A 25,684-nucleotide genomic window follows, 5' to 3' on the forward strand; every position below is an offset into this window, starting at 1 on the left:
CTATCATTGCCGGGCATCCCGCCCTTTCCTGCCCGGCGCAGGCGCCGCAGCGGAGCGGGGCGGGAGCAGGCGTGGGAGCGCCGCGGGGCTCGCTCTGTGCGCGGGGCGGTCTCCGCTCGGTTCCCGCCGGGCGCCATGCGGGTGCCGCTGTCCCTCCTGGCTGTCGCGGCGCTGCTGGCGCCCCGCCGGAGCGCGGCTTCCCAGGGGGAGCAGCCGCCCGCAGGTAACGGGCGGGGCGAGACGGGGGGCATGGGGCGGCCCGGGCAGGCCGGCCGGCTCGTGGGCAGCACGGGTCACCTGAGGGGCGGCGGCACCGGCACCGGCCGCGCCGCGTCCCGGAATCCTCCGTGAGCGAGCGCCGCCGCTGGGGCCGCCGGACGCAGGGAGCTGTCGGGGCTGTGCGAGCGGCCGGGCGGCGGCGGGAGGAGCCCCCGCTCCCCAGGGCTGTGCCGTGCTGCCCCGGCCCCGGCCGAGCTCTCTGGGGTGCGCGGTTCAGCCCGGCCCCGGAGGCCGTCTGGTGGCGCGCCGGCGGCGCGCTGCTGACATCAGCCTTGTTTCGGGTGTTCGTGCATTCTGGCATGCAAAGCATCGCACAGGCCCGCTGTGCTGTGCTTTATGACTTCATATGTCCAAACTGGGAAATTCGGATCGAAAATGGGGAGCACGGGGCTGGGGAGTGTAAGGAAGGTATCGGGATCACGGCCTGGGACGCGCGCGTTTTGGCCAAGCACTCCTGGGGAGGAGTGGCTTACCGAAGGAGAACAGCGTTGTGTCTCTGTTTGCACGGCGAGTAAATTACGAAAGAATTAGTCAGGCTTACTAGTTTTATTTTGAACTGGAAAAGTTCATTAAAAGCAGAGATTGCTGTCTAATAGTCAAAAGGGAACATGCATTTAATTTTTATTAAGACTGCTGAGAGCTGGCTGTGTGCGCAGGCTCCTTGGATTCTGCAAATGGAGATTTCTTGGAGCTCAGATCCATGCCCAGGTGAAGTGACTGAACTTGGTTGCCCCTGATAATGGGCCACACCATGCTTTGGAAGTCTGCTTAGCTTTGTCTGATTTGGACTAGCGGTGCTAAAAACAGTAATCTGCCTGAATTATTGTTCCTTAATAATTTGCATTTTGAATCTCCAGTTTGTTTGACTGGTGTCTGATTATAACTGGCACACTTTGCAGGGAAATTTTTTTCCTCATTGGATCAGTAAAATAGCTTGATATGTTAAATATTTTCTTGTTTGCTCTGACTTAGTCTCTTTTAAGGGCATGCTTTAATTGCTAGTAAAATATGCCATTTCTACATTGTATTAAGCGTTTTCAGGGTAAAAAACACAGTACCAGTAAGTTACTTGTGAAACAAACCTGCTCTAATCCAGCCTTGTCCAGCACAACAGTTATCTCTGTAAGCGTAGAGAGTAGTGCTGTGGTGTAGATCATGTAACAGGCTGCCTAGAAGCAGAAAGCTCACTTTTTTGCATGCGAGTGCAACAAACCTTTAGCTCAAAGAAGCAGAATGTATTTTTGAGTTAGGTTTTGAAAACTCCAGCAGTATTTTCTTGGTGACTTGCACTCAGCTTGGTCACAGCCACTATAAGTAAACCCTTTTTTTTGTAGTGAACAAAAGCATAATGAAGGGAATTAATTCTAATTGAAAATTATTTGTATTAGTTGAGTGAAAATGCTGGTTTTATATGTAATGACTAATAACACGTCCTTACTTTGTTATAATATTGATGCAAGTAGATGTGCTGAACTACAAGAATTAAGGTAGAAAGGGAAGTCTGAACCATGTTTACGATGCTGTCACATACAGAATAGCATAATGGGTCAGGTTGGAAGTGACCACAGTGGGTCATCTGGTCCAACCTTTTCCTGCTCAATCACGGTCACCCTAGAGCACATGGCACAGGATAGCATCCAGATGGTTCTTGAGTACTTCCAGTGAGGGGGACTCCACAGCCTTCCAGGGCAATCTATTCCAGTGCTTGGTCACTCACATAGTAAAGAAGTTCTTCCTCATACTGTTGATATGGTGGAGCTTTTTGTGTGTTAGTTTCTGCCCGTTGTCTCTTGTTCTGTTGCTTGGCACCAGTGAGAAGCTGGCTTCTTGTCACTCCTCCTTCAGATACTTGTAGATATTGATGAAGTCCCCTCTTGGTCATCTCCTCATGAGACTGAACAGGCCCAGCACCCTCAGCCTTTCCTCATAATGGAGATGTCCCAATTCCTTGATCAGTCTTGCAGCTCTCTGCTGGACCTGGTCCACAAACGCTATGTCTCTCTTGTACTGAGGAGCCCAGAATTTCCATGGCAACAGTTGTATGGTTATTTTTTTTCCCTTAAATCTTATAGGGCTTTCAATGTGCCAGTAGTATAATACATATATCAGGGCTTGGTGTGTAATGAGGAAATGTTCAGTCGTCTTGTGTTGTAGGACACCCTTTTCCTTAGAAAAGGAATGAAGCCAGACAACCCAGCAGCCGCTGGAACATCTCCTGCATTTCCTGCAGCTGGGTGCCTAATGTGCCTGCATTGATAGGCCTCTGACTCCACAGTGGAGCTGAGCACTTGTTGATGGGAACTCTCAATCCGTATTTTAGTATCGTGGAAGACAAGGTCTGTGGTGAAGGTGAAGAAGATTTAGAGGCTGCGGTAGCAGTTCAGGTGCCTACTGCACATTGTAAGCCGCATTTCCAAGGATGCGTATACATCATTTAGGCAGCTGGCTTCCTGTTGTGTGCGATAAGAATGGTGGCCTTGAGTTGTTGTTTATGATTCAGATTACTGACATTCATAGCAATTTACTGTCAAGCTGCAAACAAAAACAAATTAGGTGGTAGAAAGTGCTGTATTTAGATTTCACCTATTACAACACTTCTCAGCTATAACAAAAGGGATGAACACTCATAAAATAGATAAAACAAAATTTAGCTTGTATTATTGCATCTGTTTTGTTAGGTGTCTATCTTGTGCAACTTGCTGTGGTTTTTCTCAAGATGGTGATCTCAGTCTATCTATCTTCTTAGTACAGCTTACAACCTTGTGGAGATTATCATAATGATTTTGAGAACTCAACAGAACACTGTCAAGCCTCTGATCCCTTAGAAAATGAAATTCTGTTGTAAATAGAAGCTGTAAAAAATGCTCTATCTACTGTGTATAATGTTTATTCATGATACTTGAATTTAAGCTTGTTTTCAGTAAATTTTTTAAGTACCATCAAGGTATGGGAGTGGCATTACAAGAGAAATGCACGTCCTGGGTTTCTTTTGGAGGGATAAATGAAAGCTTGCCAAGGCAAGCACATGCAAGCATTTTCACATACACCTCGTGGCTGCTGCTTCTTAAAAGAAAGCCAGTCAGCTAGCAGATAAAAAATTTCTTCATTACCTTGCTCTTGGGTGCTTGCCAGTCTCCCAGGCTCCCAACCAAGCACAGCCAACAGGCAACTTCCCTCCAGCAGTCTGATAGGAGCAGGACCTGTTTGGTGCCTGGCCTGCCAGAAGTGAGGGGGCCACGCTAACCCAGGTGTGCTGCCTTGAAGGGGAGCGTGGCAGGAGGCAGAACCACTGCTCTGACAGACATTGCCTGTTCTTCCTCAAGGCACGGGCTTGGAAGCCCGTGCCTTGGGTGCTCCTGCAGCCTGTGGTGAGTGACCTCTTCCTGCTCAGTTTTGGTCCTGTGGTGCTGGGCAGTGCTCCTAACTCTCCTCTACCTCCCAGATGGCTGGACTCTGCTTTTAATGCAGGCCAATTTTGTTTGATTTAGAGCAGATTGAAGTGAGGATATAAATAATTAGAAGGGCCATTTTTTCAAGGTTTAACCAAGCCCCACGCAGCTGCTTGTTCTGTTACCAGCAGGATTGGGGAGAGAATCAGAAGGATAAAGCTGGAGAACTCATGGATTGATTTAAAGACAGTTTAGTAGGGAAAGTAAAAGCTGTGCACATAAGCAAAGCAAGGAATTAATCCGCTGCTTCCCGTGGGCAGGCAGGTGTTCAGCCATCTCCAGGAGAGCAGGGCCCATCATGGGTAAGAGTTTCTTGGGAAGACAAACATCATCACTCCAAATGTCCTGTGCTTCCTCCTCCTTCCCCCCACTATGTACTGGGTGTGATATGGCAATACCCTGGCCACTTGCCAGCCCACATGTATCACCATGGCTGTTGCAAGAATGTTCCCGGAGGAACTACTGTGAGGTGATAAGCAGTTCTGCAGGCAGTCAGTGAAAGCAGCGAGCACTGGACTTAAATATGCAGTCAGGAAAGCAAGCCTCAGCAAGCCACAGGAGCTAAACAGCACTAGTAGTTGTAAATTCAGTCTAGTACATCCCAGTCAAGTTTGTTATCTCAAACCCTTTGAATCCCAAGTTGGGTGGAAAAAAAAAAAAAAAATTAAGGAAATGCAGCCTTCAGAGACAGGCTAAATTCTTTTTATGTACTATTTTCATCCTTAGCATTAACTTGCTGCCTTCTGAATCCATCTTTCAGAGTATTGGTTGCCTTATTGCCATTTTTTTTCTGTTTGGGTTTTTTTTTTTCAATGCATATGGCTGAGGAGTACCGCAGAAGCATTCAAAGGTAGTACAAATTTGTCTGATCTTTTTTCTGTTTTCTTCATCTTCAAGGGTGGCAAAAGCTACAGAGAGTGACTTTTTTGCATTTGTGAAGTCATCAGAACTGCTACCCTTTCTGGGTGTAGTTTAAGTGGATATGTGAGCTCAGGTCCCCCTGTGGGCCACGTATGTAAGACTTGGATTCAGTGATCCTTGTGGGGTCCCTTCCAACTGAGAATATTCTGTGAATCTGTGAGCTGAAACAACTGTAGGTAGAGGACAGGGCTGGCATAAGGAAGGCACACTTCTCCCAGTCAGGGGCCCAGAAGGGACTGACTGGTTACTGTTGCAGCTGTCTATCTTTAAATTATGAGTGAACCTAAACTCTACAGCAAGGTTCAAACTGTTGTCCCTCTTGGCCTGTTGAAGTGGCTTCTAAGTGTCTTCCTATGATGTGTCACTTGGCGAGCATAAGGATTTGTTTGTTTTTAATGGAAACCTGAAAAAGGAACAAACTTTCAAAATACATTTTTACATGTTATTTTTTCACAGTTTGTCTTTTCAAGCTTTCAGTTTGTGCTTTCAGTCTGTATTTCAGTGCCTAAATGATGTTTGAAAGTCATATATGACTTGAATGAACTTCTGTGGCTTTTAGGGCCGCTGTTGTCTCCGCTAGCTGTACCACAAACTCTGCGTTGTGGATTCGTCAGGCCCTGTTCTATTACGTGCATTATTGCACTTCAGCTGAATTCTGCTTGCATAAGCAGTGGTGACAGATTCCTCTGTGTATACAATAATGCCAGAATGAGGGAAGGAATTTCAGTTTTGCACAAGATACAAGTATCAGCCTGCTGAACTGCTGCCCGAGTTTCTCTACTCCCCCGGGCAGGGGAGGAAATTTCGCCGGCTGAGCTACAGGCACGGCAGCCGACAGCCGGGCGGGGCACTCCCTAGATGCGCCGGGGCGTCCCGGGAGCACCTCAGCAAGGGGCAGCAGGGAGCAGCAGGCAGGCGAAGTAGAAGAAAGAAGAGAGGTTCCTTCCTCGGGGGTAAAATCCAGAGCCTTTTATTAACTCCAGGGGCACCAGCCGAGCAAGGACCACGAGGCAGGAATACAGCAGCTTATAAAGGGGGTGGGAACCCCACACATTGACCAATGAGGGAGAACTGGGGAGTGAACAAACTCGTGAGAAACATGCCGGCTAGCCCATAAGGAATGTGACAGGGAGGGACCCTTGTTCCCGATCCAATCACCCACCGAAGAAAGGAGAATTTTCTGGAATATGGGAAGGAGACAGAGGGTGATGGACAGAACTTGGGGAGGGATTGACAGAAAGTAACCAGGGAAACAGGGGAGGAGAGAGCGAATTGACACTCTCAGAGAGAGAGGTTCCAGGGGAGAGGGAGAGGGGGATCCCAGGACTGAACCATTATAGCTTTAGGGGGTAACAGAACACACCAAATGAATCCTGCACCACAACATCAGCCTTTGAAGGCTGTCTCATATTTACATCTCGGAAATGTCCAATGCATTGAATTAATTTTTGCTTTAGGCACAGCATTTCTGGCAACTAGTCAGCAGGGACCTAGCTCCCCAAGCCTTGGGCAGATGATGGAGGGGTCCTACTATAACATTTGCTACCTCCTTCAGTGCTCTGAGGTCAACCCCTTATGTTAAGCAGGTTTTTTTGTGTAATAGTACACAAAAGTTAAAAATTTGTAAGGCTAGCTACACTGACTTAAAAGTGCATATTTGGAGTAACGTTTATGTGCTTTCGCCTGTGTGCTTGACACCTCTTCTGTCAAATTGTCACCTTTTTTTTCTTGTGGTTGTGAATTTGATTATGATGTCCCTTTTCTTCCAATAGCTGAAATACCACTGTTATTAAAACAAACCACTGTACTGCTTGCAGAATGACCTATATTACATCAAACCTTTGTGTTTGTCAATAGCATATCTCAGCCTCAGCGTATCACTTTCAGTAATGTGTTATCTTTGTGGTCTTGTTCTCAGAATGTGAAAATTGTTTACTTTCCCTAAAACAGAGTGAAGTTGTAGTACTTGCTTTGTGAAAAGAGCAGATCTGAGTTCCCTCAGCATTTTGTGAAAGCCACATTGAGCATACTAGGGGTGCCAAACCAGACATCGAGAAGCTGAGTTGCAATAGTGTAATTCAGTTGAGTGACCTTAATTTCTCTTCTCTTCCTGAGTGTCATGTGGCAGCCTTCAGCATTACAGGATCCTGTAATATTCCTTCCCCTGCAGCTGCTCCCTTGATACCCTCTTGAGGCTGCTGCTTGAAACAGATACTTGCTGCACGTGGAAGACTGTCAGTGTTGCTTCTTATTTTTGGATTGCTTTACTGCATTACCTCTGATGTTGTTTGTTAAGTATACTTCAAATGTGTTCCTTCAAATGGAACTACATTATAGCTTCAGTGTTCAAATTCCTTACAAATGTTTGTAGTTTGGTCATCTATTTTGTTTTGTCATTTATTTTGGTCATCACAGCTTACTGAAGATACTGCTGGAGTGGTAGAAGCATCACTGTTAGGAATTCATAGGGAATCCAGGCTTACCCTAGGAGGCCTGTTGTATTTTGGCCTTGATACTCCAGCTCTGGTACCATCTCCTAGCCCATTCACTCCAATTCAATTTCTGAACAGCAAGAGAAATCTACAGGAACAGGGCTAATCTCCTTTAACTTGAGTAAAGTCTTAGAACCTGTCTTGCTGTTATATCTGTAAAAGGCCAAACAGGGGTATAATCATCACTGCTTATGGACCTGATACAGGCTTTCTGAGGGACTTGCTTTCAGTGGGCATGGGTTATCTGATGTTGCAAAGAGGACAAAAGCTGTCTCTGCAGGAGAGGTGAGTAATAAATCAGCTTACAGGGCTCATAAATGTTTGTACTGGTGACAGACTAGCTCATTTGGGGGAAGTATTTATGATTTTTATGTCTAGTGTGTTGACTTTTCCAAATAATTTAGAAGTACATTTGGCTGTTCTTGTGTTTGCAAAGATACGTTTATCAAAGTGCAATTGTTCTCTTCATTCTAGTGCCTTCACCAACAGGGATTGTAGTAACATCTGAAAATTTCAAAACAGTTTTGCATTGGCAGTACCCATCTATGTCTGAAACTCCTCGTTTTATTGTGGAAATCAAGCCTTACAAGTAAGTTCTTACTATTTTATTATTTCCTATACCTGATACTCTCTAGAAGCACATAAAAGTAGTCAGTCCATGGCAAATTCTCTTGTTTCTATGCAGTGAAGTCACGTAGGATGAAGGTTGCTCAAGTGTAAATTAAGGCAAAATTTGCCAAGTAATAGAATGGTTGATCCATGGATCTCTGGAGGTCATCTGTCCAAGCCCCTTGCTTGAGCAGGTCATCCATGATTATGTCCAGTTAGCTTTTGAATATCCCTAGGGGAGACTCCACAACCTCCCTGATCAACCTGTGCCCTCACAGGTCCTGGCCACCCTCACAGTTTTTTGTTACAGGCAGTGTATTGTACAGAATTGTGTAGTTGAAATTGTGTTAATTACTTGATCTGTTTTACAGTTTAGGTCACTATAAGAACGTCTCAACCTGTGTGAACACTTCAGCTTATTTTTGTGATCTCTCAGTGGAAATATGTGACCCTTATTCATCTCACTGGCTTCGAGTTAAAGCTGTTGTTGGGTCACAACAGTCTGAATATGTTGAGGCAAATGAGTTTATTTTGCAAAGGCATGGTAAGTTGAATCTCAACTAAACCTAGTAATTTTTTTCAAAAATTTGGAGAGTTAGTAATTATTCATTTTGCTCTGTTACTGCATTGCATTTGGGGAATACCTTAAAGCCAGGAGTCCAGGATGAAATGAAGCATGATGATTGCTTAGCAGGGACTTCATGATGCTTGCTAGCTCTTACTCTCTGGTGTCCGCGTATTTGTTTCAAAATGTCTAAAAGCAAGAAGGTGGTGCTGATGGTGCACTCTGAATCTTTCCCACGTTCCAGACACCAGTTTATGGTAGGAAACTGTCACCGGGGAACATGGACCTTTAGGCATCACTGAAGTAGCAATGTATTGCTTGACACTAGAATGCCATGAACTGATAGCTTCAGGTGTCTAGGTAATACTAAGAGCTGTAATTGGATAACTGAGTTACTAGTTCTTCACATAAATGCTTCAGGCTGCTTTGGAAAAAATCAGACTTTAACATCAATACTGTAAAAGTAAATTTTGTGTCTGCAGTTCAGTGTGGCAGGCCCTGGCATTGCATGGGCAGTGCAAAGGAAATGCAACAGAGTCAGGAAAGACCAAGAGACTTCTTACCATGCTTGCTCTGTTCCCAACATACAGCTTGCAGGGAGAAGCTGGCCCGTGAGATTCTATCGAATTCTATCTATTTCTGCATTTCTGGAGCCAAAGGAGTGGAGTCCCTCTTTGCTTTCTGCTATGATTCTGTTCCCACTCAACAGTCCTATTACTTGAAATAGTGGCTGGTTTCTATAGTTTGACAAAAGGACACAAGTCATGGTAGTAATGCTCAGTGTGACAGTTTCCAGAAGATTGGTAGCCATGTACGGAGAAAAGAGACAAAATCCTTTTCTCATTGAACAAGAAACTTGTGTTCAGTCAGACCATTAGACATGAAAAATTCACATAGGCCATTGCCATGGGAAATCCAAAGTTTCCAAATGGCACTCATGGGTGAGATTTGTTTAGCTTTTCATATAGCCTTTGTTTCAGTGCAGTATTGTTTTTAACTGAGCTGATTTATGGTGGGATCTAGTCAGCAGGATCTTGTGTTTGGTTCTCATTCATGTATATGTTTAATTGCTGTTAGTATTTTCTGTTGTCAGCTGAATTTTTATGGCCTTATGTGTGTAGGAAAGTGAAGTTGCTTAACAGTGAAATTCATCATGGACAATCTGTTTCCATTTTAGAAGCTGATTAGTTAATGTATCCAAATGCCTCCATTACTTCTAAGCAACAGAGAGGTCTTACCACAGCTATGCATTATCCACAGCATGGAAACAGACGTAATTCTTCTCAAATCTCTGATAAATTTTGGAAAGCTAACAATAAATACAATATTTTATGTTAAAAGCTTTGGCCTAATAGCAATGGTGCAATGTGTTGCAGGAAAAATAGGACCGCCAAAACTGAATGTCTCAAGACATGGTGATAAAATCATGGTTGATATTCACCATCCTGTATTCCCTCTTTCTTGTATTGAAGACATTTATTCACATCTTGCCTACTTAGTGACTGTTCAGAATAGTAAAAATGAGGTAGGTTCCAAAAATAAAATTTAAAAACACTTCTTTACCTTAAATGCCTATACAAGGGATTTATGCCTATGACACATAGAGCTAACAGGTACCAAGAAAACAGTTGAGCACCTAAAATATTGAGTGCATTACAATGAGATATGTGAATGAAAGGTCTGTATTGTAGTTGTCCAAATGAGTGCTTACAACAAAAATTAGATTGTTGCAGATTGTTGCATTAACTGTACACAAGATAAGTGTTAATGGATCACATGCTGCTGTTTCTGCATAGATGCTAAAACATTAGTAACTTAACTTGGGCCCTTCTCATTTGTCTAAAGAGACATTTCACTTAAGAAAATGGCCTTTCAAGGTATTTATACCAGTTTATTTAGCAATCACGGAGGGTGAAGGCACGTAAAATTACAGCAGGTGTGTTTACTTTCAGTTAGCTTTTCATATGCATCAAGGTGCAAGTTTTATAAATGTGAATCTCTACTATGAACAGCAGAAATTTTAGCTGGAAAATACCATGCTCTGATCAAATATAACATCTTAAGGCAGGCCAGTAACCTGATGGTCATGCATCTTTTGGAAAGCATATGAGTGATGTAGGAAACACATCTAATAGTGTTTTAACATTTTTTGAAGTAGTGGAAGATACTGTAACATTGTTATAGTGAGTCAAATGATATAACATGTCTTCCATTTTTTTTTCAGACTGAAGAGCTCTACGAGGACAACTGTACAATGCCTAAGTGTAGCCTCAAAATCCCAGTTCTTACTGAAGGTTCCACTTACTGTGTTTCAGCAATAGGAATTTTTGATTCTCTGATGGTTGGCACTCCATCAGAGGAAAGATGCATTCCTGTTCCTGTCAGGCAGACATTGAGTAAGAGGATTCAAATGCTATATTAAGAACATACTGAATCTGAAGACAGATCTGATCTAGCAAGTATTTGGTGCTTGGGGTGCCTTTGGGAGAATAGAAGAAATAGGAAAAGCTTAGTCAGTCTTTTCCAAATACACTTGGACAGTTCTGACCTTTACAAATAATGTATTCTTTTCAAATGACCCTGAATTTTTTTTGGGGGGTTTTTCCTGTGTTGATATTACAAAACCTGTTTCTATTGCACATGAACACTGGTGTGATTACAAAATCACAAATGGATCATTCACTGAGCTATATGGTTTTCATAGGCATTGTCTGTTCTAGCAACTAGCTTTTTGCTTGGCCTCATCACTGAGGGTAATGTGTATATACTTTTAACTGGAAGCAACTATAAACTTGTGGTCATTAAATTAAGATATTGCTGTCTTTTTCGTAATTGAAGAGGACAAAAGGCAAATAGTGACCCAAATTTTTATCTCTGAACCTCTTACAAACATTGTGGTTGTACTTCACCATGGCCTGTAATTTCAGCAAAGAGATTAAATAGAAGCAGTCTTCTTGAATGCACAGAAGCAGCTGGATGAGGGAGGGCATTAAGGAGAGTCAGACTAGTGGAGTCCTACTGTAATCATTAACAATTCTGTGTTTTGGAAGATATCATATTTTACTTTTATTGTACATAAACTCTGTGTAGTTATGTCAGTTAATATGCTATCACATAGAAGGTGTACAAATCTCATTATCCCCATCTGTCATCTCTAAGGAACAAAAAATTAATTGCAAAATTTCTTTATTTCTATAAAAATGTGATTATGTTTATATAAACTGAAAAGCTTCTGTCATTCCAATTTTTATTTACTCCATAAAAGTGTTATGGATTAAGTTTTCTTGAGTGAAAAAAGGTAGTAGATTGACAAATTCACACATTACAGCTAAGCATTCTGAGCTATTACAATTTCTGAAATTCTTCTCAATGATACAGCAGTGGCTTGTTCCAAAATTCCTAGTAGATTTTGCTTTAACTTCTTAGGTACACATGGTATCGTCATCCTTTGTGTTGTTATTGGGATCTTGACGGTAATACCGACAGTATATTGTGGCTGCAAGAAACTGAGGAAGAACAACATACAGCTGCCTAAGTCTTTGGTAAGTTCTGTAACTACTGTATGCTTATGCCAGTCTCTTGGGTTTGTTTCGTTGGGGTTTTTTTACTTTTTTCCCATGGCCTCATAGATATTTAGAATTTTTGCCGGTCTAATGTTCTGATAGCCTTTGCAATCAGATGCTTCTTAGTTTTTTAGGGCTAGACTTCAGTCTCTCTTTGACTGAAGTAGCAGTAGTTGGTCTAGTTTGAGAACTTGGTTCTTAAACACTCAGCATGTGCATACCTGGGCAGGTTTGTATTCACTCTAGTAGCAGAGACACAAAACCACAGAATCACTAATGTGAGAAGATACTTTTTGAGGTCATCTACCCAAAGCCTTTTCCTCAAGCACAAGAGCAGGTTAGCCATGAGCACATCCAGATGGTTTTTGAACACCTGCAAGGAAGGAGACTCCACAGCTACTGTGGGCAATCTGTTCCAATGTTAAACCACCCTCACAGTTTTTCTTACATTCAGACAAAATTCCGTGTGTTTCAGTTTGTACGCATTTCCCTTTGTCCTGTCACAAAGACAGAGCTGTGAGATTCCTTCATTAAATGGTAGTATTGGCAATTCTGCTAGTTGCTACAATATTTGTAATGTGCAGAATAAGGGGGAGGGGGTTATAGTTCTGTAGGAAGGGGGAAGAAGGACATGCGTAAGTCTGTTCTCACACTGAGCAGTCACAGGGAAGAGAAGTCAACAGCTGCTCTATCTTAAAAACTTCCTGTAGCCATCCTTAGGAAACAGAGTGGATGTTGCTTAAAGAGCAGCAGCACTCCTTGGTTTCATGTCAGGCCATAGTGGAGTATCTAAGAACTACTGTTGTAATGTTCTCCTGTTGTGTTAGTCACAAAAAGTGAACCACCACAACTTCAAAGAGCTGCCACCTGAGGAAGTAGTAAACAGAAATCACAGCAAGAGTATCTTCTCAAGGAATGGAGGAAGTCTCATTTATATAGAGTGTAGACAACAATCTTTGATTCCATGGTCTTCAGTTTCAAAACCTTTAAAATGACCTCTCCATAGTGAATGCCCAAGATTCCTCTGGAATTTGTGTTCTTTAGAATAGAATATCAGGAGGCGAGATTGCTCTGACTAAATGGAGATACCAAGCCAGAGGTGGTCCCTTTGTAGTAAAGCAGTGATCTAGTCCACCAACTTGTGGACAAGATGATTCATCTTGTTCTGAAATTACATGCACTTCTGGTCAGACAAAATGCTTTTTAAAATTCCTGTTTCTTTCCATGGACTGCAATGTAGCCAGGGGACTAGTTTGGGAGTAGACATTCACACTGTAGGCTTTAAAAAATAGATGAGAGAAATCTCTCTGACATCTCCAGCTAGGCCCCAATACCAAAGCAGATGCTGCAGACTTTTTGTCGTGTTCACACCAGGGTGTACTTGTCTGAATATGTAACTTTGTGTCCTATGTACATGCAACAGTAATTTCTGTGAAGACCATTCATTGTAGCAGAAGGTGGCTCATGCAGGATTACAGTGCTGTGCTCAATGGAAACATTTATTTTGGCTTTCCAGTAGCACTGTGATATCTCATCTAAAGGATTAGAAAGCAAATATCACAAATAGAATGTGTGCTCCTTAACACCTGTGAGCTTCCTGATGCATGCTCCAACTTCACACTTGAGCTTACCTTGTAGAAACTCCTGTGTGTGCCCATGTTCTCATTTTACTGGGCTAGATGTTACTTTGTGGTTCCTAGGTTCCAGTACCACAGTATGGTTCACATACTACGTCGTATTTTATTGCTAAGGAGCTGAATGAAGCCTATAACTATTTATAAATATTGTTAGCTAGGTGGTCAGGCACTGAGACAAGCTTCCCTGGGAAGTGGTCGCTGCCCAAATCCTATTCAAGAAGCATTTGGCCAATGCTCTGAGATGTGTGGTTTCACACCTAGGTTGTCCTGGGTGGAGTCAGGAAGTAGACACTGATTCTTGTCAGTCCCTTCCAAATCAGGGTATTCTGTATTTCTGCCTATTCCAATGAAGTTCTAATGACAAATATAAGTTTTAGAGCTCACAGAGATAGTTTCAGTATAGGTAATGTGAATACTGTGAGAATGTAAAATGAGCAATTAATTACTTAAGCATAATTATTTTATGGTTAATCATTAAAAGTACAAACAATTTAATTAATATGAACGATAAGTTTAATTATATTACATTATCTCTATAGACTTAATGGCACTTGTTCCCTGTCACTGACCTTTGAATATCTACTAGGTATTTCTTTCTGTACAGGTTATCATCATTGTGCCTTACCTGAGCTTGAAAATAAAACTGCTAGGGAGTTTTTCTATCTGTTAAAAGGCTGGGCAAGATTTCCTACCTTAGGACTGCTGTTTTTCTGTGATCTCCTTCCTGGCACCTTTAAGTAGATATGAAAACATCATTTGAGTGACTTCCAGCAACCTGGAGTTTTCCAACAGAAGGGAAAATGAGAAAGAGTAAACATCAAGCAGCTACCTTTGCAAGTCTTACATAGTCAGAGAAAAGAAAAAAAATTCTTTGCCAATTAGAGCTCCAGAGCTTTTATACTGTCTTTTCTATGCTGTTTGTGACTCCCAAGAATTACATATGAGTCATGTCTGGGTCCTACTTCCACAGTGCAGCTGTCATTTGATATAGGCAATGAATGATTGTCTTCATTAGAAAGCATGTTTGTTTAAATGTTTAAACATCATTATAAACAGTAGGATCCTACCAGGAATATGCATATGTGAAATGGGACAGATTCCTTTACAAAACATCATGTTAGTCTTCTGCCTGGATCAAAGGAATGTGGTCTTTCAGCAGTTCAGCTGTAGTTAAAACTCCCTTTCATTTATCTTACGAAAAGTGTCGCAGGAGGCTATCTCTTTCCACTCATTGTCTTCAGGCATTGCAGTTTGTCCTGTGGCTATTCCTGTACTAGATTTTTGTTCTAAGATACATGATAAGGGCTTACCCACTTTTAAAGGAACCTGGCCATAATTTTCTGAAGTGCTGTGGGCATCTCTCTCTCTGCTTTAACTTCTCTTTTTCTTCAATGTCTTTTATCTTTGAATTGTGGCAGATATTTTTGGGAGTAGAAAACATTTACTCTCAAGAGAAAAGAGAAAGTTGAGTCTTACTTAAACCTACTTTTCTGTTTTCTGCTAGTGGTTTTTCTGGTTCTGACAGGAATGATAAAGCTTTGCTCTTTGGTTATACAACATGTATTTTTGATGTGGAGAAACTAATTGTTCCTGTAAATATTGACTGACACTTGCCACAAATAATTGTCTTTTTTTTTCTCCTGTGAGCATCTTTAGATGGCAGTAACATAGTCTTCTCTTTATAAATTTACATAGCATTAATGCTTTGTGGAACCATGGAAAGACTACAAAGATTTTTGCCGTCATCCTAATAAGATTTGAAATGGAGTTCTCAATTTCTCCTTCATGAAATGTGTACCTGAAAATTACTTGGAATTCATAGGTGGACACATCATTAGAAAAGGAAGTTAAGAAAGAATTGGTAATTACCTTAGCTGTTATGGATTCCTTGGAATATGTTGTGTCCTTGAGCCTGATTTTCAGCAGTGTGTGTCAACTAGTCTGTTGAGACAGTGAAAGACCTGAAAGCTCAGGTGCTGTTATTGGAGCCAGGAAGTTATGTGAGTACCTGCACATGCCAGGAAATACTGCTGATGCCCATCACTGGCTGTCAGTTTGCTAGGTAATGTGAATAAAAGAAAAATATTAACTTATCTATAGTAAATACTTTTCTTCAAATAGCAACCATATCCTAATTACCCTTGTAACTTAAGATCTTTTGAATGTTACTGTAATAAGCATTCAGTTACTGTAATAAACTGATTCTTATCTTTGAAGCTAGAAACACCTGCATGAGTTGTTCAATTGTCTTGTTCAATTGTCTTGTCGTCATGACTCAGTGGCTTTTAAAAAACCTTTGATACCAGGAACCACATGGGAGTTTTTTCTTCTGATCGCTTCCTTCTTCCATGAATGGGAATAGGAGTGTCTTTGCACCATCTTGCCTAGGTCAGAAACTTGTCAAGAGAAAAATGGGTTTCCTTTTTTGAGAAGTCTTGGATGTAGTTGTACAGAGAATATTTTATCCCCAAAGTCTCAAAGTGTTTCACTGTGAAATATGCTGGACCTGTGTAGAATGCAAGGTGATCCCTTAACACATTTTAGGATTATGATTTTTTAGAGCTGTGTGAAATCCTAAAGGACAGAAACAAGAACTCACTGGCTTTTGTTTTTAACTTCAGTTTATCATGTACTAGTATGGGGAGAGATGGAAAGCTGGAAATGCAGCTTTTGACTGTGGTTTCTGTAATACTTTGTTGTAATTCACATTCTTCAAGTATTCCACCTTACACAGAGAATTACCTTCTCTTGTCACTTGCTGTGTGATTATTAGAGTCAGATGTTTGCTAACTCCCACCCCAAAAAGCTACAGATGCTGGTCCATTCAAGATCAGTGTTGTATAGCATAAGCATAAGCTATACAACATGGAATAAGTACCCAATATTTTGGATATATATTCAATATACCTGTATAAAGAGATTCTCAAAAAGTATATTAATCCTTTATGGTGTTCTTAACATTTTCAGTATCTACCCATTATTGAGTGTTATCTGTTACTTGCAACTAACTTTTAAGCATCTGCTTCTTATGAATGAGTGATTTCCATGAATTCTCATGGAAATGACTCTGGATATTCTTTATGTAGTATTCTGTTTCCATAACAGAAAATTAAGATCCAGAGGCACTGATGGTTGAGTGGCAGCTGGTTGTAGTGTGTCAGGAGCCACCTGAATGCACTTTTCAGTGGCAACCCTTGATTCCCCAGGGGATTGTCTCACCTTAGTGATGTTCACACAGCTGTTTGTAAAACTAACTTAGATGACCAATAACTGCTCTTCAGGGGGTGTTTGCTTGACTTGTGGTGTTGTTTGGCTGGTTGGTTTTCCTAAATTGTAATGCTTTTATTGGTCCAGCGTTAGCCACAGAGTACCATCAATAGGTGTCAGGGCTACTGAGGGGTAAGATAATCAGACTGAAGTGAGAGATGAAAGCAGTTTCTAATGAAGTCAGCACACTCTGAAGGTATGAGTGTAAAGCTACAGTCTCACAACCTTTTAATCAGAGAAGACTCTTGAAAAGCAGAGTCAGATTGGATCATCTGGTTTTGATGGCTCTCTCAGTTCTTACACTAGTGCAGACTGGAAGGTTCTTTGTGTCTATTTGTAATTTTTCTTAATGTTATTTTACTTCATCTTTTCTTCTCCTGTATATATCTCTTTCTTCCAAATTTTCCTCCATCTCAATTTTCAGGCAGATTATTTTTTTTACAAAGTATCTGCAAAAACAGTGATTATGTATTTTATTAAGAAATTCATGGATCTGTAATACTTGATATTGTGTGATACACGTACATAGCAAATTACAAAATCTGTGAAAGTACACAATTAACTCTTTCTCCCAAGGCATTTTATTGTCTTTAGGGAACACCATCAAATCACTGAAAGTTTACCCTCCTTTGTTTTTCATTTGTATATACTCTTGAAAATACATTTAAAAAAAAAAAAAAGTCTAAAGAATCTAAGCAGCCTGAAGGCATATTGTAATTGTTGAAAACAAGCTGGGGCCTGGCCATTGAATGAATTCATATGATCACCCTGTGGAGGGATTTCGAAGTGAAACATGAAAGTTTGTTGCAGCATTGAGGGACTGCTTAGTGGCTCTGTGAAATAAGTTGAGAGACTTCAGCATAGAAGCAGTTACTGGGTGTGTTGTTCACTTCCCTCCTGGTTGGGATAGGTGCCAGAAATGATCACAGGCACTGTAAGTTACACTCATTAGCTATAGAGTATGAAAGGTTTCCCCAGCTGAAGAGTATTACATTGTCATCTTTTGCTGTTTTCCTCTACGTTGAAAACTTCACAATGTAGTGGGTGACATGAAATGGAATTGATCCTTGCAAATGTGTTTGCCCAAAGTAAGCATTTTTGAGATCTTGCATACAAGTGTTACTGGAACAGTTAAACTCATGGACATAGGCCAGTGACTGTGCCAGATGTTAATTTTGCAGTTTTGTTCTGGAATTGGTTGTAATGATGTTAAATTTGTTATTATCAACTTACATATTTTTCCAACTTTTAAACTCAAAGTTTGTTGGGTTTTTTTCCCCCATTTAGGTCAGTGTGATGAGAAACCTGAACACAGGCACCTTAGCAGGACCAAGATCAGAGGGGAAGTACATACCTGTAACATCAGGCCACTCGGAGTTGCCAGTGAATGGAGAAGTAAACTTGCTGGAGATAGAGCCAAAAGAACAAACTGTTAGTCCTGTGAATTCCTGTGATGAAGAATCTTCTGTCCCTTCCCCAGAGGCACCAGCCAAAGCAGAAGAGGTGCCTGTGCAGGAAAGCACAGAGGAGATCACTTTTGATGCTGATGTACAAAACAGCGAAGGAAAAGAGAGTTACTTCATTTCTAACAGTAGCCAAATGGATATATGCAGTAAGTCTTCGGGATCAGAGATGCCTCCCACAGAAACACAGCAAACAGTAATTCCTAGCAACTGCTTCAAGTTTTCTGGCTATGACAAGCCTCATGTTCCGTTGGATATGTTGATGATAGATGTTGGTGAAGAACAGCCTGTGAATGCTTACAGACCAACTGAGTAGCCAGGATAACTGAAGTGCTTAACCACAACTCAGAAGGAAGAGCATTACTGAAGGTTGTGGAAAGTCTGGGTTAAATTGTGAGCACCTACAAGTTGTACTTGTTCTGATCAGTACACAATTGAAAATAGTACCTGAAAATGGCATAAAAAGTGTGGGGAAATTTCATAATAGCCACCTTAAGAATGCTTTTATATATGATATAACTCATTATTTCCTATTTCAAATAGCGCTGTGTTTTTTGACAATACTCTATAGAAAACATACCATTGACTATAAAACAGCAGCTGTACCGTTATTCACTTCTGCTTCAAATCTTGTTCAAAATTAGTTGAATGAACATAATGCTTAAGAAATCCTTCACTTGATTATGACAGGCATGTGCAAGAAATTTTTGAGAGTTTTTACTGTTACTGGAGGTATCCTCTTGCTTATCTTTTTCTTTTGAAGAGTATTTTATATTAAATTAAGTGCTCTTATTTCTTTTAAATAAGATTATGCCTATAAGCTCTTCCTGTATATCTTAAGAATTTGATTCCATGTCAAAGAAGTAAGAAGTAATGGCCATAAACTAACAGCATAAGAAGTTCACCTCAATATGAGGAAGAACTTTGCATTGAGGGTGGGTGGCAGAGCACTGGAAGGGGCTGCCCAAGGAGATCACGAAGTCTCCCTCTCTGAAGACATTCAAAATCCACCTGAACTCATTCCTATGTCAGGTGCTCTAGGTGACCCTTGCCTTGCCAGGAAGTTGGACTGGATGATTTCCAGAGGTTCCTTCCAACCCTTACAATTCTGTGAAATTGTAGTCTTTGCTGTTAACTTCAGTACAGCAGCACCCATTTGGATCACCTAGTGGAATTCTGGCAGAACATATTAGCAAGCTGACTGATCATCACTGAGAAAAAAAAGTCCAATGGGTGGTTGCACAAATTCTTTAGAAAATGTCCTCAAAACTCAAAAACCTGGTTCTTCTGGGATACTTTTATCCTAATTTTTAGAACAATACGTTCTCTAAATAGAAATTAATAGAACTTCTTACAAGCATGTTTTCTAGCAGGATGAAAATCACTGTAATTTCCTGTTTTAATAACATAACTCAGGAACTACGTAAAGTCACCCTCTGAAAATATGTCTCAAGACAATAGGGAAATAGTGTGGTTAAGTTGTACTTCGTAAGTTTTATTGTCATCTGACAGCCTTCTGAATTTTGTATCATAGAGTTGTAGTTTTGAAAACTGAGGAATAAGAATTTTGTATTTTATATATAATTTTTTTCGTATTGAAATCCATGCAATCAATTTATTTCTCTTTAATCAAGATTTGATAGGTATTTTCTATTTGTAGGAAATGTTTATAGCAAATTATTAATGAAGGGAAAAAAAACACACTACGAGTACAAGTTGGTCCATTTAAAAAGACATTTCTATAGGGTTATCAGAATTGTTAGCCTGTTACAGCAGGTGGTTTTAAAGGAAAACCAGTGTCATAGTACTTCTGTCTGTACATTTCTCAGTGGCATGAGTACTCTTAAGGTGAAGTTAGTTTATACAGGAGTTTCGGGAGTGCTTCTGTTCCTGTATATATCAGATATTGATATATGCAGTGGTGCAAAAGATTTAAAGACAATAATGGTGCACAATGGTGCAAAAGATTTAAAGACAATAATTTTTCCCATCACTACTGCACAGGAAGGTAACAGACTGGTTACCAGGGTTTTGATAATTTTAGGAAAAGCCAAATCAAGCAGGTGAATTTTGTAGTTATGATGTCATGGAAAGCCCAGTTAATAATTGTTAGCTGGCTGTGATTTGTTTCTGCATTCTATTCAAACATAATGAGACCCCCTAGCAACTTTTTCAATGTCTTGTTCTGGGTTGAGTTCCTAGAAGGCAGCGCTTAGTGACTTACTGCTCAGGATGCACCAGTGTGTAGGTCTCCCCATGGTGCAGAAAATAACACTCTTGGTGTTACGAGTAGGATTTTTGAAAATCAGCATTAATTGCAGTTGAAACTTCAACTAAACTGACTTTCCAGGTTGTGATGTGGTTTATCACTGAAGCTCCTAGCAGGCTGTCTACAAAGTAGATGAGCAGCTGTGTCTTGTGCAAAGATTGGAGTTGATGCAATTTCTTTCTGAGTTTGGAGGTTTGTTGATGAATATGAATTGCAGTAAATACCTCAGGGATTTATAAATGTCAGAGAAGTGTTTAAGGTAAATTTGGCTCTGAAGGGATAAAGAGAACGTTAGAAACTGTAAGATTAGTCTTGTTTTTTGGGAAGAAGTTTCTGACCAGACAATTTGCTGAGTATTTTCTTTGCAACTGCTCAGAGTATTTAACCTTGCACTTGGTAGCTTATTTTCCTTCTGTCAGTTTTGTGGGAGGAAAAAAAAAAAAAAAGTTGATGCTGTCCAAGAAAATCAGGAATTTAGGAATATTTGATATATCTGCCACAAAACCAAGATTCTGTCAGAAGCATGTAATTTTTTTTTAAATTAGGTTTACATTCTTAGCAGTTCATGAGGAAACCCTGGTGCTGTTAGAACTAAGACTTAGCATCTTAGATTTGTGTGAGCTGTGTTTCATTGTTCTGGAAGATTTTCCTTTGCTGACACAGTGGAAGAGGAGTGCAGATAGACACATTTTAAAACCAAGTTACTATCTCCAGTTCTTTTCTCTTAACCCTGCAATACAACTACATTGTACATTCTTCTGAATGTTTCAACTCACACAGAGTCAAATGTGAGTAAAAGGACCCAGCCAGGAGCTAGGAAATCATTAAGAACAGCGATGTTAAGATCAATAAGAAATGACACAAAAATATATCATAACATATGGGAAAAATTTGTCATGGCAGGTAGTCACATATATTGGAACGGTGGTATTATTTTAGAAGCTGAAAATCAACAGCAGTATGAGTGCTTTGTACTATATCACATATATGTACAACAGACCTGCTCTTGAAATAAAACAAGGTTAAATGTACTTTTAAATCAAAATTCTGAGCTGTAAACACAGAAGCCACTGAACTAGCACCATCCCTGCAGTCAGTCTTCTGTATGCTGCATACTTACCTAGTGGCACAGGGATAGTTTAGATGTTTAAATTGCTCAGGCCAGTTTAGAGCTTTTGTAGTTGTGAAATAAAGAAGTTTAAGGGTGCAGGATTCTTTTACTAGCTGTGACTAGCTGAAAATGTGAGGCCACAGTGAGACAAAATGTGTTTCTGGGTCAGTAAGCTCTGTTCCCACCAGTCCTATTTTTAGCAGTTGCCAGTAGTGGTATTGAAAGCCTAAGAGTAGGGCAAGTCATGGTGGTAATCTCTGGATACAATCCAGCAGCTTGCAGTGTGAGGATTCCTTGGGATGGGAATGGAAAGCCTTTCCAGCTACAGCTAGTTAGCCTTGCTTTTGCAGTTCTGTAATACCAGCTATCTGAGCAATGTTGTTGGCAACCTGTCAGGCAGTATTTATCTATACATTTTCACCTGAGTTTGTTAATTAATATTCTTGTGATGAAGTCGTTTCCTTGAGCTTCTGAGTATTCATACACAGCACCTTGATCCAGAATGTGGAAGTGCCTAACATTTATACATTGAAAATAATGTAATATTCATGCCTTTTGTAGGCCTATCCAGTATGACACACTTAAAAGGTTTTGCCTTTTCTAACCTTTTCAGCTGATTTTTACTCTTGTCCTGGCTGCTTAGTACTCCTTTCCTCTCGCTTCAAGGTAATTTGGGTGATAAGTTAAGACTCCAAAACATTATATCCTGTGAAAGAGAACTTCACAAAACTTTGGCCTCATACCTGCCAACATTTCTAAGAACTTCTTTAGTTCTTGTTCTTGAGTGGGCATTGTAATTTTTATTACTAGATCTGCAGTTAACAATGAGGTATTGTGGCAGTACTGTGTGCTGGCACAGAAACATCAAATCTGCTTTTGTGTGGTTTTCCACATAAGTCAATAATGTAGTTTAAAAAAAATTTGTCAAATCTACTGACATGTGTGGAAACAAGACAGTTGTCTGGAACAGATGCACATACTTTTTTTTAAACCCTTCATAGAAGATTGCAGAAAAAGAAACTTGCATGAGAAAACCTGCTTTTCTCAGGGTTAGAAATAACCCGTTGCTCTGAAGTGGTTCCATGTAAACAGTTGAATATTAGTAAGAGATGTTGTACTTTGTTCAAATCAATAGTTTCAGCACGTCTTAAACCAAAAACCCAAAAAGCAAAAACACACAACCAAAATGACAAGCCAAATACTAAGCACCTTTTATCTTAGGAAAAGGTGACCTGTGTAAATTCTTTTAGTGTGTGGTTTTTTTTTTTTTTTTTTTTTGTAGTTCAGTCCTTTAACTATCAAGTTCTTGTTTATTAATACTCTCTATCTTCTCTAAATGGATGCCATCATTGGGCTGAAATCTGTAATGAAATTTCTGTAAATACTGTACAGTTTAAATGTTTTTATATGTAAATAAAAAAAATATCTAAGAAGAAAAATGTGTGTCCTTGCCTCTTTATGACTGTTAGCTTTTGTTCTGAAGACTAAAAGTGCTTCTGAAGCTCTCTCAGTTCATGTTACTTACATGGTGTGTGCTTGAGCTTTATTGAGAATCAAAACACTCTTTGGGGGAGATGTGTGTGGCCCATCTGTGTGTGTGGATGTGTGTAGCAGTTCCTGGATCCTATTGACCATCATCATCCTCAGCACTGCAGCTTCTCTTTTACACGGTTGATGCAGCCTGCAGTAACTTAAGTTCAGTCCTATTGCTTCAGCCTGGGGCTGCTTCCTTATGTTCTACTTTAAAGCTATGGACAAGGATTAAATGGTCAAACCATTTGAATGGATTAATTAGTAGAGAGAGGAAAGCTGGCCTTGGAACTTACTACTGTTCATTAGAAGTTTAAAGATCACAGAAGTCTTACTTATGTGATGTTTTAATTTCTGCTGTCTAGCCACAGCTTGAAAGAGGAAAAGCATTACAAGCAGAGCAATGAGCAGGCAAACCAAGAGGTTCTGCCTGCCAGCTTGTTATGAGTCCTGCAAAATTAATCCTTCAGTTGTCAAATCCTTGCAATGTTCACAGTACAGCGATAAGAGTATTCACTCTGATACAGCTTTTTTTCTGTGCCAACATTGCTTGAATAACAAACTCAAAAACTTAGCGTCCCTTCAAAAATGCCTTTTCAGAGAGTAAATACAGTTCTTTCAGACTGAAAATACAGGGTGAAAAGAACAAAAATAAATACACTTTGTTTTCTTTCTGGGCATGACTGTTTTGTGTTATGTTTTGTGGCACTTTTAAGTTAATAGCAGCTCAGTTAATAGCAGGAAGGGTGGAGGGCATGTGCAGGTCCATTCCAGAAGACAGGAACTGTATGTACTGTTGTGTGCTTTCTGCTACCAGGTTTGGTAGAGTTGAGGCTTGTGCTAACCTGCAAATGTGATCAAGTGTGAGACAAATTATAACAAGGAAGGAAGGGTTGCAAAAGCTTGCAAAAGCTTGCCTGAATGGCTAGAGGGCAGTGGCAGCAAGGAGGTAGAGAGCATCTTTGCCATTTCTCAGTCCCTTCTTCCATGTGGCTTCATCTCAAGTAACAGTCTGGCCTTGTATCAGCTTTTAATACAGTACTAACTTGTACTCACCACCCAAATCTGACTAGTAATTGCAATAAAGTACTGTGAATTTGGATAGTAAATTACAAATAATTAATTTGTCAGTTGCTTCAGGGTGTGCAGCAAAACTACCAATTTTATTCGAGGTACGCCAAACTTCATTTGAGATGAATATGGAACAAAGCTTTTTTATCTTTAAGAATCACAGGGTGATCTTATTGGTTAAACAGTCATGTTGCAGTAGACTCGAAACTAACACCTCTGAGAAGTGTGAAAACCAGATAAGTGTGAAGGGTCCTGTCCTGAAAAGCTCAGAACACTGATTCCTGAATGCTTAGAGACTATCCACACAAGATCTTCAACATTGTATTTATTAAGGAAAACAAAAAAGTATTGTAAAACGGTGTATATACAAATACAGTAGGTATTTGGAGACAGTGGTGGGAAAGATCATTGTGAGAATGGACTTCTTGGTCTAGAGTTTGCACTCCTTGGATGATGGAGAATGATACTGAGAATCACAGAACTGAGCCACAGGTTAGAAAGTGTGATGCTTGCAAATTTCTCCTTGCAGAAGAGATGAGTGAAAGGCAGATTCTCTTTTTTCTTCTATTTCTTTTTTCCCTTGGCCAGGGAAACCCCTGGAACTTGCATCTTTCCAGGTTTTATTGTCCAAAGTAGCTACCAGAAGTGTTTGCTCCTTCTGCAGCCCAGTTTTTGATGACAAATGTAAAGGCTGGCATCCCAGTTCTGTATGTCTTTTCCCAAGTGCAGGCTTGCCAGCCCCTTGCTCTTCTTGTGCCATGTGCTGAGTCAGCCCAGTGTGGTCTGGACTTGATTAGACACAGAGGCTTCAAACTACTCCCTAAAAAAAAAAAAAAAAAAAAAAAAAAATCAGCACGTGGGTCCTATCCTACCAATACATCAGCAGTTGCCTCAGCTGCCTCTGGTGGCAGTGTGCCAGAGAGCATTGGCATTACCAGAATTGAGCCTTTCTTTACTTTAGTAGGTGGACCAAGAAAGCATGAGCAATGTTTGTGATGTACCTCTCCAGTTTTATTTGTGGGTTCTGTTGGCTGAGTGAGCACTTGGCACCTTTACTATGCTATGATGATTACCTAAGAAAAAGCAACTAATTTTGGAATATTAATTTCACATGTCTCCAAGTTGGTAGTTTTTTGTCTGCAGATGATTTGGTGAAGGATCCACAAGCTAAAAAGTGTGTCTTAATGGGCTTAAACAAGCTACAGCACTCAGTGGTAGGAAAAAATATAATTCTATGGCTTTTCAAGTGAGAAAAACAGACAATTTTAAGGGAACTTGTCATTTAAATGAAAGACTTGGAGCTATTTTGGGGCTTGGTATTAATTTCAGTTCCTAATGAATGTTAGTGTTGGTTACTAACTTCCCGGTCACATCAGTGTGTTGCACATTGTTAAATAAATACTGCATGTGCAAATGATGGCTTGCTACTTTTGAGCCTTCAGGAGATCTTCATGTTTG

At 40.4% G+C, this 25,684-nt stretch overlaps 1 protein-coding gene across 1 annotated transcript; it reads left to right on the forward strand.

Annotated features, from left to right (window-relative positions):
- Positions 1 to 28: 28 nt before the first annotated feature.
- On the forward strand, positions 29 to 23,064 carry IFNGR1 (interferon gamma receptor 1). The gene is made up of 7 exons (XM_041469770.1): positions 29 to 223; positions 7,616 to 7,730; positions 8,122 to 8,294; positions 9,692 to 9,840; positions 10,540 to 10,711; positions 11,742 to 11,857; positions 18,070 to 23,064. The coding sequence occupies exons 1-7, from the start codon at positions 136 to 138 to the stop codon at positions 18,559 to 18,561; spliced, it is 1,305 nt and encodes a 434-aa protein (XP_041325704.1). The 5' UTR covers positions 29 to 135; the 3' UTR covers positions 18,562 to 23,064.
- Positions 23,065 to 25,684: the final 2,620 nt, after the last annotated feature.

Source organism: Pyrgilauda ruficollis, unplaced genomic scaffold (assembly GCF_017590135.1).
Source record: "Pyrgilauda ruficollis isolate IOZ18807 unplaced genomic scaffold, ASM1759013v1 scaffold24, whole genome shotgun sequence".
NCBI lineage: Eukaryota > Metazoa > Chordata > Aves > Passeriformes > Passeridae > Pyrgilauda > Pyrgilauda ruficollis.